The following is a 19,070-nucleotide window of genomic DNA, read 5'->3' as shown; positions in this document are numbered from 1 at the left end:
ACCTCAAGGACTGCCTCTTTCCACCTGAACCTACCCGGACCCTGAGATCATCTTTTGAGGCCCTTCTTCATGTGCCTCTTCCTCGAGAGGTCCGGAGGCTGGCAACACAAGAACAGGGCCTTTTTTTGCAGTGGCTCCCCGTCTGTGGGGGGGGGGTTCAGGTGAGCTGCTGGCCCAAGAAGAAGAATCAGGTGGTGTTTTATTGCCTCTTTGGGCTCCTTTATGAAAGGGGAAAGGGGCATAGCTTGCAGAAATCATTGGGGTGAGCAGCCCAGCACTGACCAGCCTGAGAGATGTGATGTTCTGAGAAGCCCCCCCCTTTCCCCTCTGTTTTTCTGGGGTGTCTTTGGCTTTGAGGGGCTCCCTTCACCCTCTGCTTCTCTCTCTCTCTCTCTGCAGATTCCTTTGTCAACAGCCAGGAGTGGACCTTGAGTCGGTCAGTGCCGGAGCTGAAAGTGGTGAGTTTTCCGTGGCTGTACCTGAGAACCTCCGGGGAGTCCAAGCCTAGCCCAGAACCCTCTTCTCCCAGCGGCTGATTGCCCCATGGGAGCTATCTGGGAATCCTGATAGACTGCCTCTAGACCTGGAGGTTCCACCAGAGCACATGAAGAGTCCTGCCGGGCTAGGCCCCATGGAGCCATAGAATCGTAGAGTTGGAAGAGATCACAAGGGCCATCCACTCCAACCCCCTGCCAAGCAGGAAACACCATCAAAGCATTCTTGACATATGCCTGTCAAGCCTCTCTTTAAAGACCTCCAAAGAAGGAGACTCCACCACACTCCTTGGTAGCAAATTCCACTGCCGAACAGCTCTTACTGTCAGGAAGTTCTTTCTAATGTTTAGGTGGAATCTTCTTTCTTGTAGTTTGAATCCATTGCTCCGTGTCCGCTTCTCTGGAGCAGCAGAAAACAACCTTTCTCCCTCCTCTATATGACATCCTTTTATATATTTGAACATGGCTATCATATCACCCCTTAACCTTCTCTTCTCCAGGCTAAACATACCCAGCTCCCTAAGCCGTTCCTCATAAGGCATCGTTTCCAGGCCTTTGACCATTTTGGTTGCCCTCTTCTGGACACGTTCCAGCTTGTCAGTATCCTTCTTGAACTGTGGTGCCCAGAACTGGACACAGTACTCCAGGTGAGGTCTGACCAAAGCAGAATACAGTGGTACTATTACTTCCCTAGATCTAGATGCTATACTCCTATTGATGCAGCCCAGAATTGCATTGGCTTTTTTAGCTGCTGCATCACACTGCTGACTCATGTCAAGTTTGTGGTCTACCAAGACTCCTAGATCCTTTTCACATGTACTGCTCTCAAGCCAGGTGTCTCCCATCCTGTATTTGTGCCTTTCATTTTTTTTGCCCAAGTGTTTCTCCCTGTTAAAATTCATCTTGTTTGCTTTGGCCCAGTTGTCTAATCTGTTAAGGTCATTTTGAAGTGTGAGCCCAGCCTCCTCTTCCCACAGCGGCCACAGTATGAATGCCTGTCCTCCCCCCCTTCATTTGGAGGTCATTTGGGGGCTGGGTCCATGGCTGGCTCTAGACATGTGCCCTGAGCCCTCCTCACTCCCCAGGGCATGACAGCTGGGGGCTCAGGAATACCCACCTACCCATGTTTTTTTTCCTCCTTGCCGTGGATGACACCCAATATAAATCCCTGGATATGTGGGTCTCTGCTTCCACTGGAGGCTGGAAGAATCAAAGAATTGCAGATTTGGAAGGCCTCCAGGGGTCATCTAGTCTAACCCCCTGCCACGCCTGGTCCCAAGAAGCACCAGGATGGCAGAAACTGGGGGCTGTCACTGTAGGACTCCCTTCAGAGCCAAATGCAGAGAACGGTGGGGTTGGGGGGGGGGGTTGTCCGGCAGTCTGGGTTGACCACTGAGCTCCACTGCCTTGCCAGCTGGGTCTTTTGTTAGAGCAGCCACCAGCAACTGAGGTCTCCAGTGCCCCCCCCCACTTGGGGGCTGGACCCCAGAGGAGACGCCTCTGAGCCTGCAGGTGGGGAAGCTTGAGCATGATCTCCAAAGAGCCCCAAAAGCTGGTCTGTCCCCCCCCCCAAAAAAAGATCCAAAGAGCCGGCAGAATGAGGCATGAGCCACAGCCGCCCCAAGAGAGCCTGCTGGGCTAGGCCAGGGGCCCATCTGGGGCAGTGTCTGCTCTCACGGAGGCCACACAGTGGGAAGCCAGAGAGCAGGATTCGAACGCAAGAGCCCTCTCCCCTCCCCACTGTTAGAAACTCAGCTATGCAATCTAAACTCAGCTATACAATCTCTGTAATTTTTTTTATTACATTTGCTGCTTTACATTTAAAATACTCATTTAAACATCCTTGAAATATGAACGAGTTTCCTTCTTCTCTTTCCATGGTTCCTTTTGCATCTCTTATATCCCTGCATATTTTGCAAAAACTAATCTGTTTGTCATTCCATTATTGCATCCATCAAAACTTATTTACACTGTTGAATTTATCTTAATGCTGCCAGCATTTTCAGCTGAGCACAATTATCTCCCATATATTCAATAAACATTTTTTCAATCTCCTCTATACATATGTTCTTCTTGTTCTCTTATTCTATAGGTCAAGTCTGCAAGTTGTGCATATTTAGTCATCTGAAGTTGCCATTCTTCTTTAGTTGGGACCTCGCTCCTTTTCCATTTTCCATTTGATGGAAATGGAAAATAATTTCATTTCTATACCAATAGTAAGGGACCCAGGTGGCGCTGTGGGTTAAACCACGGAGCCTAGGGCTTGCTGATCAGAAGGTCGGCGGGTCGAATCCCTGCAACGGGGTGAGCTCCTGTTGCTCGGTCCCAGCTCCTGCCAACCTAGCGGTTCGAAAGCACATCAAAGTGCAAGTAAATAAATAGGTACCACTCTGGCGGGAAGGTAAACGGCGTTTCCGTGTGCTGCTCTGGTTGGCCATAAGCGGCTTTGTCATGCAGGCCACATGACCTGGAAGCTGTACTCCGGCTCCCTCGGCCAATAACGCGAGATGAGCTCGCAACCCCAGAGTCGGTCACGACTGGACCTAATGGTCAGGGGTCCCTTTACCTTTTTTTAATACCAATAGTAGCCATGGATTTATCTAATCCTTTTTTTAAAGCCACCCAGGTTGGTGGCCTTCGCTGCCTCCTTTGGGGAAGAGTTTTTTGTTGTTGTTTAGTCATTTAGTCGTGTCCGACTCTTTGTGACCCCATGGACCAGAGCACGCCAGGCACTCCTGTCTTCCACTGCCTCCCGCAGTTTGGTCAGACTCAAGTTCGTGGCTTCTATAACACTGTCCAACCATCTCGTCCTCTGTCGTCCCCTTCTCCTTTTGCCCTCAATCTTTCCCAACATCAGGGTCTTTTCCAAGGATTCTTCTCTTCTCATGAGGTGGCCAAAGTATTGGAGCCTCAGCTTCACGATCTGTCCTTCCAGGGAGCACTCAGGGCTGGTTTCCTTAAGAATGGATAGGTTTGATCTTCTTGCAGTCCATGGGACTCTCAAGAGTCTCCTCCAGCGCCTTAATTCAAAAGCATCAATTATTTGGCGATCAGCCTTCTTTATGGTCCAGCTCTCACTTCCATACATCACTACTGGGAAAACCATAGCTTGAACTATACGGACCTTCGTCGGCAAGGTGATGTCTCTGCTTTTTAAGATGCTGTCTAGGTTTGTCACTGCTTTCCTCCCAAGCAGAAGAAGAGTTTACCTGTGCCTTTAAAACCACCTGGGAGCCAAGAGTCAGGTCAGGACTTCCCAAATTAACAGATTTAACCCTTTGTTAGCCTTTGGCACTTAATATCTGCAAAGGCAAAGATCGCCACCTTCTGGGCAAAGGCTGCAGCGCCGATGGGAGTCAACCTGCATTTTATTCCTATCAGCAAAGGGTGGGAAAGGGGGCCAGGTGGGGTGTCAAGGAGTGCCCTCCACTGCCCCATTAGTCTGCCCCATCTTTCTCCCCTCCCCTCTTCAGAATCGTAGAGTTGGAAGTGACTAATGCAGGAATCTCAACTAAAGCATCCATGACAGTGAAGGAGAGTCCCTTTCTTTCTTTCTTTCTTTCTTTCTTTCTTTCTTTCTTTCTTTCTTTCTTTCTTTCTTTCTTTCTTTCAATGAGATTTTTAATTACTGTACTTTTTTTCCATTGCACCATAAAATTAGAAATAGAAAAGACAGGACAATAGAAATAAAGATTGAGAAAAGAAAAAGAGAGAATGGTAAGAGAAAGGGTTAAAAAAAATAGCAAGAGAAGAACTTCTTATTTTCCATCTGCCTGTTCCATAAAAAAGTGGAGAGCCCACCACTTTCCTTTTAATATTTATTTGGTTTTTCAGGTTAAATTTTCACAATCATATATTGAAATAAATCATAAAAACAAGATTCCAAGGAATCTCCTGGACTTCCATCCTCCCCTTTCTGGATCCTAGTACGCTGTCTCCCCTATTTTAAGACATAGTCATAAAATAAGCCATAGCAGGATTTTTAAGCATTCGAGGAATATAAGCCATACCCCGAAAATAAGACATAGTGATAGGCGCAGCAGCAATGCAGGCCGCGGCAGGAGGAGGAAAAAAATAAGACATCCCCTGAAAATAAGCCATAGTGGGGGGTTTTTTGAGGAAAAATAAATATAAGACGGTGTCTTATTTTCAGAGAAACACGGCATTAATCATCCATCCTGCATCTTTTATAATAATCCAAACCCTTTACATCTCCGTTATCTCCAAAGTTCACCCTTAAACTACAAGTGATATTCCAGTCCTACGAGCAGATCACTTTCCGAGGCTGTCCGTTCCTTCCTGGACAAGCTCCACAGAAACGCACGCAGGGGCCACAGTTCCTTCCGCCTTGCGCATGCTGGGACCACAGAGAGGGAGAGCACATGGCCAAGCAAGGGCAGGTGCCCCTGGCGGGCGTCCAGTGTGGGCCAGAGGCCCCTGCCCAGCTGGGCCTGAGCTTTGAGCAGCCAGTGCCGACCTTGCCAGGCTCAGCTTTTTCGGGAACTCGTAGCATAATTTTCTGCATTCCGCTTGTTCCTGCCCTTCTTATTGGAGCACGACAACCGTGCAACATGAAATATAAGCAGTAAGATGAAATAAATCCAAGCAAGGCTGATGTGACTCATGCTTTGACAACCCAGTTTGGGGGTGTGGAGCACCGTTCATTGATCTGCGTTTATATCCCCCCTATTCCCCCAAGGGGCTCATGATTGTCCTTCTCCCCCTTCTACCCTCACAATGACCCTGAGAGGTAGGTTAGGCTGAGAATAAGTGACTGGCCCCCAAGGTCACACAGGGAGCTCCCTGCCCGAGTGAGGATTCTAACCCTGTTCTCTCCCAGGTCTTCTTCTGGTACTCTAACCAGTACACCACACTGCCTCTTGGATGAATGATTCCTTTAAAAAAATATTGGTTTTTATACAATAGCAACAGACGAAACATAACACACAAACAAAATATAAAAAATTCACAGTTCATCACATTGTTATTTTCATTGTATAGGGACTTCCCTCAGACCCCCCCCCTCTGAGCTACATTGTCCATTCATACATTTAGCAGGGTCCTCTTCTAAAATCTTACACAATAAAAAAACCTCTCTAACAGACCATTCTATCCAACAATTAAATCTAATATTTTACCGAAAACCTAACTCTACTTCCTTAAAGGTAAACTATACATTACAATGTTTCTTCAGATACTCTCTAAATTTCTTCCAATCTTCTTCCACCTTCTCCTCCTCCTGGTCGCGGATCCTTCCAGTCGTCTCGGCGAGTTCCATGTAGTCCAACACAGATGAATGATTCCTCAGAGGCAATTGCCCGACTTCCTTTGAGCTTGCCTGGAATCCAAAGGGTTTTCTCCAACCCCCCCCCCCCCCGGCCACTGTTTCTGTGCTGGAAAAGGCCACTTGGTGCATTTAAGGGAAGAAGCTGGCTCCCTCCGCCCGCCCTGCCAGGCCCCGATCCAGCCTCCACCTCCCAAGCAGACTGGGCGCGGTGCTCAGCCTTGCCTTCCGTATTTCAGGGGATCGTGGGGAATCTGTCCAGTGGAAAGTCCGCCTTGGTTCATCGCTATCTGACGGGGACCTATGTGCAGGAGGAATCGCCAGAAGGTAAGGGGGGGCAGGCCCTCTTGTGGGTCACAGCCGTGCCTGGGATGAAATTGATGCACTGCATAATTGCAAAAGGTGCACACTGCACAACTGTAGAAAAAACAGCCGCCCTCAAAGCAGTTTGCGCCAAGAGAATTTTTCTTTTAGACCATTTCATTAACAGCAATCATTTAAGACTTTCAAGAAGTTCAAATAACACTAGACAAGAAACAGACTAAAACTCACATCTCTTTTCTACATAGCCAGACGGGCTTGTCTGAGCAAGAATGTTTTTAGCGGGCACCAGAAAGGGGAAGGTGCCTGGCTGGTGTCAATAAGCAGGGAGTTCCAAGGTTCTGTCGCTGCCACACAGGCAGGCTTGAGTTCTTACAAATAAGAACCTTTCTTACATGACCCTTGTAGCAGCTGTCAATCAAAGTGGTCTAGGGGGCGCAGGGGGGGGTCCCAAGTCCATGTCCGTTAGTGGCAGACATGAGGTTGTGCCTTTCGCTCTCCGCCCTGTTCCTGTGCTCAGGGCAGAGAGCAGGATCCAGCCCCTCCGGTGGTCAGCGAGGGTCTCTCTTCCTGTGGGAGAGGCCCCCCCTCCATCTCTCAGACCCTCCTGGTCCTGGGAGTCAAGCAGACATCTCTGTGACTCCCCAGAGGAGCCCCTCTCCTTAATTCAATGGGCCACAGGATCCGGAAGTCCTTTTCGCTGTGCTCCTCCAACCTGCCAGGAGAGACTTTCCTGCTGTTTAATCCTGGCATCCGCTTGGCTTCCCACCAGGCACCCATCCGAAAAACCTTGGGTGCTGTGGATGTAAACAGTACATTGGGACTGACTGGGAGACGCAAGGGGGCTGCTGAGGATGGAGGCCCCCAGGCCTCCCCACGGCCTGTTTTGCCGCCTGTAGAGCGGGGGGGGGGGCTGAGTGTGAGGGAGCTTGGAGCCTCCTTGGCCAAGCAGAGCCTCTGTGCCGCTGGCTTGAAGGAACCGGTTTCCTTCGTGTCGTTCTGAGGCGGCCCCGATTCTGCTGCAAGACCCAAGTTCCACTCTTGGCCTCGTCTGTTTTCTGCTCTCTGACTTACAATGTGCTCTGCTTAGAGTGACACTTTGGGGGGGGGTTCCTAATGGGCCTTTCCTAAGCACCTGACCGGGAGACCCCTAAAATCCCAGGCAGGGCGGCCTGAGGGATGATGGCCAGAGAGAGGGGCAGTTTCCTCTGGCTGAAGCCAAAGAGCTGGAGGCAGTGGCAGCAAAATGCTTTGGCCCGAGGGGTCTCTTTTGTTTGGGGCCGCCAGTTTCCCCGCGCCCCAGGGAGGTGGGTCTGTGGGGAGCAGCATTAGACCAGCCCCACTCCTATTGATGCAGGATAGGAGAGAGTAAGAGAGAGGGGACTTATCCAGGGCAGGGCTGGGGAGACTTGGAAAGCCAAGTCCAGTGTGCTCTTTCTTGTGGGGTGGGGGGGGGCGGGTCAGATCCCTTGCCCAGGAGGGGGGTCTTTTCCAGATTGGCTCTGCCACTGATCTCCCCCCCCCCTCCTCTCGCCCTGCCTGCCTGCATCCCCAGGTGGCCGGTTCAAGAAGGAGATTGTGGTGGACGGGCAGAGCTACCTGTTGTTGATCCGCGATGAAGGAGGCCCTCCTGAGCTGCAGGTAAGTCTCTGGGCCCCCCTTCCTTGTGGGGGGGTTCAGGGAGGGGTCTTGCTGTGGGCCCCCCAATAGCTTCTGGGAGTAGCCTCCGAAGGGTGAGGCTTTGGAAACACTTCCAGGGCAGCGAAAGATCCCTATTGGAAAGGCTTCTCAGGGGGTCCTGCTGGCCGCTGGGGGCGGCTGAGGCCATGCTGCTCTCATTCTCTCTCTTCCCCCCCCCCACTCTTTCCCCAGTTTGCGGCCTGGGTGGACGCCGTGGTCTTTGTCTTCAGCCTGGAGGACGAGATCAGCTTCCAGACGGTCTACAACTACTACTTACGGCTCTGCAGCTACCGCAACACATCAGAGGTGCCCATGGTCCTGGTCGGCACGCAAGGTGAGCGGGGTGGGGGTGGGGGGGTGGTCAGCGCAGGGCAGGACCCCTCTGTCCGGCCTTGGAGCGGACAGGAGGATCAGGCAGTGGGAAGACGCTCTCTCTGGTCAGGGGATCATGGTAGTGTCCAGGAAGTCCTGATCTTGGATGGGGGCTGCGCCACTCAGAAAAGGAAAATCAGGAACCTTCACCCATAGAGAAGCGGACACGGAGCAATGGATTCAAACTACAAGAAAGAAGATTCCACCTAAACATTAGGAAGAACTTCCTGACAGTAAGAGCTGTTCGGCAGTGGAATTTGCTACCAAGGAGTGTGGTGGAGTCTCCTCCTTTGGGGGTCTTTAAGCAGAGGCTTGACAGACATATGTCAAGAATGCTTTGATGGTGTTTCCTGCTTCTTCTTTCTAGTAGTTTGAATCCATTGCTCCGTGTCCGCTTCTCTGGAGCAGCAGAAAACAACCTTTCTCCCTCCTCTATATGACATCCTTTTATATATTTGAACATGGCCATGAAACTGAAATTATGAAACTGATATTATGATATGGACTTGGATGATATATTGATATATTGCCCAGTCCTAGAGACCTCCGGGTATAGGGCAGTGTATAAATTCATAATAATAATAATAATAATAATAATAATAATAATAATAATAATAGTCCAGGAGCACCTTAGAAGCCAACTAAGTTTGTTCTGGGTATAAGCTTTTGTGTGCATGCACACTTCTTCAGATACCAAGAAAAGCTTATACCCAGAACAAACTTAGTTGGTCTCTAAGGTGCTCCTGGACAATTTTTAATTTTTTTTATTCATTTCGACTGTGTCAGACCAACACAGCTACCTTCCTGAAAATAATAATAATACTCATTGGTTTGCTCAGGGCGTTGGCACAGATACAAAACTAAGCCACCTTAAATGGCCAAATCCATCCCCCTACAGCCCATTCCGTAGGATTGCTGTAGGATGGGGGCTGCCTTGCATGGGGGGCAGAACAGAATGCATTTTCCAGCCTGGCTGGCTGGCCCACGGCAGCGTTTGCCCCACGCTCTCGCTTGCCCCACGGTTTCAACATTCTCGGGGCTTTGCTGAAGAGGGGAGAGACGGCGAGTCTTCGCCCCGAGGAGCTTACAGCCTAGCGTTTGCCAGTGTAGTGGCAACAGGAGGAGAACGGGAAGGGAGGGTCAGGCATAGCGAGAGGCAAATGTGTGGGAGACCCCCCCCCTTGGCACCTGGTCTCTGCTGTGGATGCGGGGGGGGGGCAGGGGGTCGTGTTTGCCTTTGCACAGGCATGTTCTGGGTCCAGAAGGGAAGGGTCTGGGGTGCTGCGGGGGCAGCAGTTTTTGTTCACAGTAAGCCATTTATCAGGAAGAGAGGAGGCCTTGGGGGGGGTCTGCTTGGACTGGGGCCAGAAGTGGAAAGGCAGTGGGGTCGGGGGGGCGCCCTCCCCCTCCAGCCCCTGGACAGATGAAAGGGAAGGGGGCCTTGGAAGGCCATCCAGTCCAACCCCCTGCCAAGCTCCCACCCCCTGAACTTAGAGCAGGAATGGGGGGCCTGCTGTGACACCCCCCCTCAAAAAAATGTGGCTGGCCTCCCCCCCCTTGTCCCTAACCATTGGCCAAGCTGGCTGCTGTGAGTGGGGGGAGTTTGGCCTGGCAACTGTTTGTTTGTTTGATCAAAAATTATACCGTGCCTGATTTTGTGTTGGGTGGGGGGAGAGAATGCCTCCCAGAGTTTTGCAAAAAAAAAACACCCCAAAATTACAGCAGTCCTTCAAAACATGCAAAAAGTTAAAATGCTAAAGCGCCTTTAAGATTTGCGCCCACTTCCTAAGCGTCTGGACAGGCTTGTTGAAACAAGAGTGTTTTTATCAGAGTGCCAGGATAAGGTGCCTGCTTGGTGTCCAGAGGCAGGGAGTTCCCAAGGACAGGCGCTGCCACACTCAGTAACTGAGTTTTTACAAGGGCGTAAAATGGGTGTGATGTGGCAGTGCCCATTCCGCCCATGGAGGTGATTGATTGAGTGGCTGCCCGGGGGGCAAAGGGGTCTTGCAGGTAAACTGGTCTCAGGTGGTTACAGGGAGAATCTCCCACCTTTTGCTCAGGGGACAGGCAGGGAGGGCAGAGAGGAGAAGGGCAAGGGGGCGCTGGCAACGGCCTGCCTGGCGTTGTGCCCAGGCCCTGGGGCACTGCATGGGGCAGCAGTGACCCCTGCGCGCCCCAGGGAGGTCGGCAGCAGGGGGGCAGATGTTCTCGGGCCTCTCCCTGACCCCCTCCCTCCCTCTCAGATGCCATCAGCGCCACCAATCCCCGAGTGATTGATGACTCCCGTGCCAGGAAGCTGTCAAACGACCTGAAGCGCTGCACCTACTACGAGACGTGTGCCACCTACGGGCTCAATGTGGAGAGAGTCTTCCAGGATGGTAAGTGGGCGCCTGGGCAGCCTGGGCCCCGCGGGGAGCAAGAGGGGCTGCTGCCTTGCTGGGGCGCAAGAAGGGAGCCCATCTTTCCTGGCAGCAAGCGGGCAACGGCCTTTACCCCTGGATTGCTCTTTCCACAGTGGTATGTTGACTGGTTTAGAGTAGAGACTGCTGATCCATCTTGTGGCAGTGAGTCCCACAGGTTGCTGCTGCCTTGCAGGGGCCCCTTTATGTTTTGTGTGGTCTCTGTAGGTGGCAAGGCAGTGTTTGCCAGCTTGGTGCCCTCTAGGGGCTCCCATCAGCCCCCAGTCGGCCCCATGGTGAAGGCGCTAGAGCAGTGGGTCCCAGCGTGGGTGGAGGGATTACTTGGGGGTGGGGGCCGCTCCGAGACGAGGGGGTGGCATCACCAGACCAAGTTCATGCCTTTTGTTGAAGTAAAGAGTTGTAATTTGAACAAGAGGGCAATTAATTGTTATTGTTTTTAATTGTATTGTGCTTGCATCTTCCGAAATGGGCCATGCAAAGAGCTCTCCTGCATAATGCATTTTATAGGGACCAAGGGGGTGCCGCCGCCCCCGAAAAAAGTTGGTGAATTGCTAACTCCTGGGGGCTCTTGCAGGGCCTTTTTAGCAGTGGCTTCTTGGCCGAGAGAGGAGGAGCCCTTGCAATGCTTAGAGGCGGGGCCTGGTTCGGGTGAAAGCCTTCTGATTGGTCTGGGGAACCAGTGGCCTGTGATTGGACCTGGAGGGCTCCGCTCAGGGAAGACAGGCAGTTAACTGCCCCTATGAGAAAGTCATGGTGGCTGAGGGGAAAGGGGGGGTGGGGGTGGAGACGTGTGGTGAAGAGCAGGGGGAGGGAGCCGGCGGCCCTGCCAGGCTGCCCTCTGGGCACGTGCCCACAAAACAGGGGTGAGCGAAGAGTCCCAAAGGGGTCAGCTGTCCCAGCAGGCAGAAGTGCAACGGGGAGAGCTTTTTGTGGGCTTGGGCCAAGGGCGGACGTTTGGCCCCAGTCTCAGAGGGGAACGGGGGAGAAGTGGGAAGTTATGGTGGCAAGGAGTTCCAGAGACCCATTTCCACACACCTCTTGCAAATACTTGTTGTGGCTCAGCCTCCCCCTCCCCACTCTTGCCCTTCCCCAGCCTGGCAGTGGGGGGCAGGCACCCTAAGTGTGGCTGCTGTGCCAGAGATGGGGGGCTGAGTGCGTTTTCAGATGCTGCACCCCCCCCATTCTGGAAACTGCCTCTCCCCCCCCCCCAATGGTCGCCTGGGGCTTATCTCTCTCTCCCCCCCTCGCTTTTCCAGTGGCCCAGAAAGTGGTGGCCCTGCGCAAGAAGCAGCAACTCTCCATTGGGCCCTGCAAGTCGCTGCCCAACTCTCCCAGCCATTCGTCCGTCTCGGCGGCCTCCATCCCTAGTGTGCACATCAACCAGGTAGGGTGGGCCGGGGGGGGGGGCATCTTTGGGCAGGGCCCTTGATCCTTCCTGGGAGCTTTGAGGGTCTTCCTGGCAAGCCCCGTGAGCGGGAAGAGGCTGCCCTGGGCTTAGCCCTGCAGGAAACCAGAGTTCTCGTCGTTCAGAGCTGTGGCCTCGCTGAGCCAGACAGGCCTAGGAAGGGACATGAGAACCCAAAAAGGGCCTCGCTGGATCTGGCCCCTCTAGTCCAGTATCCCCAATGCTCCAGATGGGAAGCTTGGAAGCAACAGCGATTCCCCAATTGTTTCCCCCCCATCTTCCGGAATTCGGAGGTAGACTGCCCCTGGGCGTGGAGGTTCTGCTATTGCCATAGATCTCCATAAGAAGAGCTGGATCAGGCCAATGGCCCATCTTGTTCAGCATCCTGTCCACCCAGAGGTCCCTGTGGGTAGCCTTCAATGGAAAAGAGGGAGAGGGGGAGGAATGCCCGGACTGGAGGGGAAGAGCTGGCTGGACCTCAGCTGGAGGGGCAGAAGGGGGGGCTGGTCCTGAGGGGGTCTGTGGTGCCCTCTCTTTCCAAACTCGGGGTCGAGTGACGACCGGCACCACCCTAACGCCAACCAGCGCTTTCTGCATACTTGCGAGACTCCCTTGCCAGGCTGGTGGGTAGGAGAGCTGAAAACGATGCCAATATATTTCACATCTGGTAGACAAGTCTTAAAAGCCCAGGACACAAATGTTCCCAGTCCACCAGCGGCTCTGGTGGCTCATTTGCCAGAAGTCATGTATTTAGCATGAACTCTGGCCGTTTCCTCCCTGCGAGAAGCGAGGTGACAGGGAACCAGCCAGAGGGCCTTTTCGGTGGTGGCGCCCGCCCTGTGGAATGCCCTCCCATCAGAGGTCAAGGAAATAAACAACTATCTGACTTTTAGAAGACATCTGAAGGCAGCCCTGGTTTGATGTTTTATTGTGTTTTTAATATTCTGTTGGGAGTCACCCAGATGGGTGCAGTATAAATTTATTATTATTATTATTATTATTATTATTATTATTATTATTATTATTATTATTGATTCTGACCAAAACAAAGCTTCCTGGTGTGTATTTTGCTCTAGGAGGCGTAGTTTGGTCAGAATTGAGTCGACGCTTCCAGAGTGAATGCTAAATACTTTTCTTCTGGTCAATGAGCCATCAGGGCCGCTAGAGGGCCCTGAAATATTGTGTCTGTCCTGGACTTTTTAGACTTGGCTATCTATCTGAAACCGAAGGGGCAAATGGGTTGCCAGGTGTGATTTCTTCCCCCCAGCTCTTACTAGTCGAGTTTGGAAGGGACCCTGAGGGTCATCCAGTCCAACCCCCTTCAATGCAGGAATTTCAAATAAAGCCTCACTGGCGGGTGGCCCCAAACCCTTGTTTAAAAACCTCCAAGGAAGGCGAGGCCCCCATTAGACATCACTGTAGCACCTTCTGCTGTTCTTGTTGATTCTGCGGCCAGGTGGGGGGTGAGGCAGCCCCTTTTGGGGGTGGGGTAGGGGTTTGGTGGTCTGGGAGGCACCCCAGTATTGACCCCCTGGCCTCCTGCGCCCCCCTTCCTCCCCAGGCTGCCAACGGGAGTGGGGCCTTCAGCGACTACTCGTCCTCAGTGCCCTCAACCCCCAGCATCAGCCAGCGAGAGCTGCGGATCGAGACCATTGCCGCCTCCAACACCCCCACCCCCATCCGCAAGCAGTCAAAGCGCCGGTCCAACATCTTCACAGTGAGTGCCTGAGTGTCCGGGGGGGGGTTTCCTGGTGGCGTTTGGGGGGCTCCTTTGGGTGGGCTGCCTGCACAGAGCAACCCATTCATTGCCTGTTGGGGGGGCAAAGTTGGGGCGACACCAAGGTTGCCCCACAAGGAACCACGTGGGGGGTCTTGCCCTGTTCCAAACATTCGCAAATGGTTTGGACACAGGAGGGAGGCACTTGGCAGATGATTAAAAATCGGGACAAATTGCAAACACGGCTGGGAATCGGATTGAGCTTCAGGGTGACGTTGTGGAGACACGAGGGTGGAGCGGAGATTTCATGAAGATTCATTCACAGGGTCCTCTCCCCAGAGTGACCATTTTTTAAAGCTTTCTTGATTGTCCAGAAATAACTGAATTTGAGAAATTAGATCCCTCCCTCCGCCCCCCATGGCCTTTGGCTTCTGCCTCTATGATTCCTATTCTTATTATTATTAGTTAGAGTTTATATACTGCCCTATACCCGGGGGGTTTCAGGACGGTTCCCAGAATAAAATCAAGATATAAAACCACAAAATACAACAACCCAATAGGCCTCCCGCAAAAAAAAAAAAACACATTTTAAAAGGGCATAGGATGTATATCGGATCTACCAAAGGCCTGGTTAAAAAGGAACGTATTTGCCTGGCGCCTAAAGGTGTTTAATGAATGCGCCAGGTAAACTTCCCTGGGGAGAGATTCCAAGGACCCTTGTTGCTTCCTCTTCAGTTTTAAGGGCCCAATTCCTCCCCCCCCCCCCGTTCTTCTACAGAAGTCCAGATACCAAAGGGGGGGGTGCAGATTTCCTGCAAATAGCAATAAAGACAAAAGAGCAAATTTCTTGTGATACTGCTGAGAAATCTCAAACGCATTTTGACAAATCCTGGGAGGGAAGGAGGGAGGGAGGGAGGGTGTGTCTGGTGGATGGAGGACCCCCAGGGTACCTGCCACCTGCCCTTCAGGGAAGTGAAAGAGGCTGCTTCCATCTTAAGGAATGGCCAGAGTGCATAGTTGGCCGGTCCATATTTATGGAAAATTGCATCCCTTCCAAAGAGAAACCCCAGGTGGGACCTCTCCCCATTTTTCAATCATCTGTTTGCAAAAGGGGCCAAGGTGTCCTGTCTTGAAGTCTTGACCATTGTAGAGAATCTGTATCTCTGAGCACGGGCAAAGGTTTCCTGATTTCTAAACAGAGAAAAGCCACGAACACGCTAAACCCCAGAGCAGGCATCACCTGGCCTGAAAGCAGCTGCGCAGCCCCCCCCCCCGGCCCCACGAGGGCCACAGGGCAGTGCATGCCCCTAGGGAGGGAGGGAGGGGGCGGCACCTCAAGGGGCTGTGGGTCTTGCTGGGGCGCTGGGCTCCTTGGCTTGGCTGTGAGGGGAGGGGGATGTGGAAGCTGGGGCTTGCCTGTCTGGAGCTGGGGCGGGGGCTGTGGGGCACAGCCTTTGCAAAGACAAACGGCCGTTCTTCTCTCTTGCAAGCCCCCCCCCCAGCCCACTTGACCAGAGCCAGTCTCTGGGGCTTCTTCCCTGGGCCACTTCTGCGTACAGACACAGACACCCCCCTGCCTTCCTGGGTCTCGGCTCTTCCTCCGCAAGCGGGGCTGCTGCTGCTGGCTGTGGTGGTCCGACGGGGGGCCCCCCTGGCTGTCCTTGCTCCTGCTTGCTTTGCTGCCCCACTGCACGCGGCCCCCTCCCCCTGCCCAACGCTCCTGCTTGATCCTGCTGCCTTCCTCCCTGCTCCTTGCGGCAGATCTTGGAGCGAGCGCTGCGCTGGCCTGCTCCCTCTCTCTGTCGCTCGCTCGCCCGCTCGCCCCCTTTGCCGCCGCCGCCACCACCTGTGTCGCCCTCCACACAGAATGGCTTGCCGTGAGCACCCCCCCCTCTTGCTTGGCATTTCCTCCGGGCTCCCTGCAGATCTGCTCTCTTCACCACGCTTGCTCTCGTCCATCCACAAACTGCTGCCCCGCAGCTGCTCTCACACGTGGGCTCCGGAGGGGGACTCCAGAAGGGTCTGGCAGCTGGGGCTTGTTTGGCTGTTGGGGCACGGGGTGGGGAGGGAGGGAGGGAGGGGACCCTGTTTCCTTGGTCTTCCAGGCTGGGGCGTTGGGTCTGCAGCCCTGGCAGCCAGCCAGCCACCTGGGCATCCCTCATTCCCCATGGCTGCTGCTTCCTCCCTCCCTGCCTCCCTCCCTCTCCAAACTCCTTCTGCTTCTGCCCCATCCTGGCTCCCTCTCCTGCTCTCTGCACCAGCGAAGGAGGACGGAGGGTGTCAGTGTGCCTCTGGCCAGCAGGTGGAGGCAGAGTCCTGCTTCCCTTCCTTCCTCCTTTCTTTCTTTCTTTCCTCCCTCCTTCCCTCCCTCCCTCGCCTCTTCCTTCTCTCTCATCTGCTCGGCCTGATTGCTGCTGCTGCTGCTGCCGCGCCACCTCTGGGCTGGCCGGCCTGATTCTGTGTCCTTCCTGCCGTGCCCCAGACAGACAGACGCACACACACACGTCCTTTTCTGAGTATAACATGCCAAACTCTTTATTCTTTCGATATTTGCAGATATGTGCCACTGTTTCCAACTTTTCATCAACCAAAAGGCCTTTTCAACTCCTTCCAAATTAGAAGATCCATATGGTTCCCCAGCAGGCAGCTCAGTACCAATTCTCTCACTTTTCATTGCCTCTCCAGGGCCGGATCAGGGACAGGCACTGGGAGTGATCTCAGATTAGCGGCCTGGCCTGCCCTACCTGCCGCCTGGGTCCCCCTCCTCCCGGAGACACGCAGGAGCCTTTAGCCCCTCCTCCTCCCCCCCTCTCTAAAGTCTCTTGGAGGGAGTCTGCCGCTGCGCCTGCCCTTTAAGCCGGGACTTTGCCGGGCGAGCTGGGACTGTCCGCGTGCCAGAGAAGGGGCCCTCCTGGGACAGGAAGACCGACAGCGCTGCCAGGAAGTGCCAGGAGATGGAGGGGCCACGGGACGCTTTGCTGCCGGTCGCGCCCTGCTACTTGCTCTCCGGCTCCCTCCTTCCTCCTGCATGGACTCCTCCTCTCCTCCTCTTCTTCCTCTTCTTCTTCCTCCTCCTCTTCCTCTTCTTCCTCCTCCTCTGCCACGGCCGCCGCCGCCTCCTCCCCAGAGAGCAGACGACTATGGCTCTTGGAGCCCCCTCTCTTTTGAGCTCGTCGGAGTGCGGGGCAAGAGGGCTGCCGCCACCGGCTCCTCCTTTCCAAGCTCTCTTCCGAGTGCGTAGGGGCTGGTGCGGCCAGCTGCGTTGATGGACAGACAACACAAGGGCTTGTAAGACGGACGGACGCTGGCCAAGAGCCGAAGGCTGCCTCCTCCCACCATTCTTGTGGTTCTGAATGTATCGCTTGCGTCCCCCGCCGTGACTCCCGCAAGGCTCTCCTCTGTCTCTCTCGAGCACCTTCCATGGATCGCTTCTCGGCAGACTGTCGGTTTCCAGCTTCATCTAGTGATCCGTTTATTTATTAAGCTGGTGGTGATGATGATGATGATGATGATGATGATGATGATGAACTGGAGTTATTGCTCTTCCTCCCCCGCCCCCCCCTCCTTTCTCTCTCTCTCTTTCTCTCCCCAAGAATCATGTTCTAAATGTAAAGTAGCTGTTTATTGTCAAAGCTCTTTTGTAAGGGGCTGACGGTGGCCCAGTGACATCTGCGACTTTGTATGGTGCCCGTGTGTTCACCAAATAAACGGTTGGATTAGTGGGGCTGGTGCCTTCTTTTCCGGTGGGGCTTTTGCTGCTGCTGTTGCTGCCGCTCCCGCTGCTGTTGCTGCTGCTGCTTCCTCCATCCATGCTCACCCCATCCCATGCTGCTCTCGTCTGTCACCACATCCCGTGGACCGGGGGGGGGGGAGAGGGAAGGGGGGCGGGCAGGGCAGGGGCCGAGGCCGAGGCCCCGGCAGCGCCTCCACTCCTCTGGCCTCAGGCTGGAGCAGAGAGCAGGAGGCGGCAGCCTCCCTTGCCTTGCCCCGCCCTGCCCTGCCCATCTAACGCCCCGTGTCTCTTCTCTTCCAGTCTCGGAAAGGCACGGACATCGAGAGGGAGAAGAAGGCCCCGGAGTGTAAGGCGGACACCATCGGCAGCGGGCGGGCCATACCCATTAAGCAGGTTCGCACTCAGCCCTGGAGGGAGGGAGGGCGGAAGGGGCCCCTGGGGCTCACCCCACTCTCTGAGGAGCATCTCTTGGTCAGGCCCATTGTGTTTCTCCATGCCCGTCTTGCAGTCACCAGCTCTGTGTTCAGCTACTCGTGTGTGCCTACATGTGTGCATTTGGGGAGGAGGGGAGGCCTTGGCTCTGCTCTCCATCGGGGGGCTGGCGACATCTGGGGGACTCCATGTTGCTTGCTTTGGCCCTTGTGCAACGGTCAGTGGGTGGGTGGGGGGCACCATTCAGCATGGATCTCTGGAGGCTGCTGGGGACCAGGCCTTGCCCAACATGCCAGGGTGCAAAGGCTGGTTGCAGCTCCTTGCTGGTGCAAGAGGAGGCGCGTGGCACCCTCACCTCAGCTTTGTACCATCTGGCATTGAGCCCTGGCCCCGGACGTAGATTCCAGGGGCCGAGGCGCTTGGCCTTTTGCTGAAGAAGGCCTGGATCAAAGGACGTCCTTCCCAGGAGCTGGCCAAGTGCTGGGCTGGCTCTCTGTGTAAGACCCCCCTTCAAGAGGAGACCGAGCTCCGCAATCCCGTAAGGTGGTTTTGCTGCCATCTCCGCTACAGCAAAAGTCTCTGCAGTGAGATTTCCTCCAGGCAGCGTCAGGTCTTCTGGAGGAAGCCCCCTGCCTTGCTTCCTCTGCCCCGTTTGGGGAATGGAACGTTCCTGTTGAAGGACCTGGTAAGTTGAGATCTCTCTCAGCCACTCACGTCAAAGAGGGTGGACAGGAGTCGCGGTGGCTGGTTGGGGAAGAGGGGCCTCCTGGGGCTTTGGTGCAAAATGTCTCCTGGAAGTCTCCGGGGCAGGACTAGGCTGGTGTCGTCCTCCCGCCGCCAACCCCGTTCTCCGTCACTGACACACAGGGCACTTCAGGCAGCCTTTGGGGGAAAGAGAAGCTGCTTCCCCAGGACTTTCTTGCCAGCCCTCGGTCCTTGGCTTCTCAGGGGGCCCCACATGCCAGCAGCCGACTCCCCAAAAGGGTTTAGACCCCTTTCTCTCTCTCCTTTCCATGGCCAAACATGAGGCCTTGAGGGCTGGCTCTGCTTGCCAACCATTGGGCTTCCCCCTCTCTTTCTGGGGTCATGTGTCAGGGGGCTGACTGAGCCCCCTCCTGGCCTTGGTGACTGGCCGTGCCGCCTTCTGTGTGGCATTCAGGTAGTTCTGACTGAGTTGTGAAGCACTTGGGCTGCCGTTTGGGGGGCTCTCTT

The 19,070-nt window shown here is 54.2% G+C and overlaps 1 protein-coding gene across 3 annotated transcripts in view; it reads left to right on the top strand.

Moving 5' to 3' along the window:
* The window catches only part of AGAP3 (ArfGAP with GTPase domain, ankyrin repeat and PH domain 3), a 108,996-nt gene that overhangs the window by 53,245 nt on the left and 36,681 nt on the right, over positions 1 to 19,070 (top strand). For 2 of the 3 annotated variants that reach the window (XM_035130150.2, XM_035130149.2), the window contains exons 2-9: positions 400 to 458; positions 6,018 to 6,105; positions 7,655 to 7,740; positions 7,972 to 8,113; positions 10,395 to 10,529; positions 11,828 to 11,955; positions 13,538 to 13,693; positions 17,727 to 17,819. In XM_035130150.2, the coding sequence (XP_034986041.2) occupies positions 400 to 458; positions 6,018 to 6,105; positions 7,655 to 7,740; positions 7,972 to 8,113; positions 10,395 to 10,529; positions 11,828 to 11,955; positions 13,538 to 13,693; positions 17,727 to 17,819 (887 nt within the window). Of the gene's footprint in view, positions 1 to 399; positions 459 to 6,017; positions 6,106 to 7,654; positions 7,741 to 7,971; positions 8,114 to 10,394; positions 10,530 to 11,827; positions 11,956 to 13,537; positions 13,694 to 16,249; positions 17,545 to 17,726; positions 17,820 to 19,070 lie in introns of those variants that run through there. The other variant, XM_035130151.2, reaches the window with a different exon arrangement.

Source organism: Zootoca vivipara, chromosome 12 (genome assembly GCF_963506605.1).
Source record: "Zootoca vivipara chromosome 12, rZooViv1.1, whole genome shotgun sequence".
NCBI classification, from domain to species: Eukaryota; Metazoa; Chordata; class Lepidosauria; order Squamata; family Lacertidae; genus Zootoca; species Zootoca vivipara.
The sequence above is the reverse complement of the archived record's forward strand: the minus strand, read 5'-3'. Positions and strand labels throughout refer to the sequence as shown.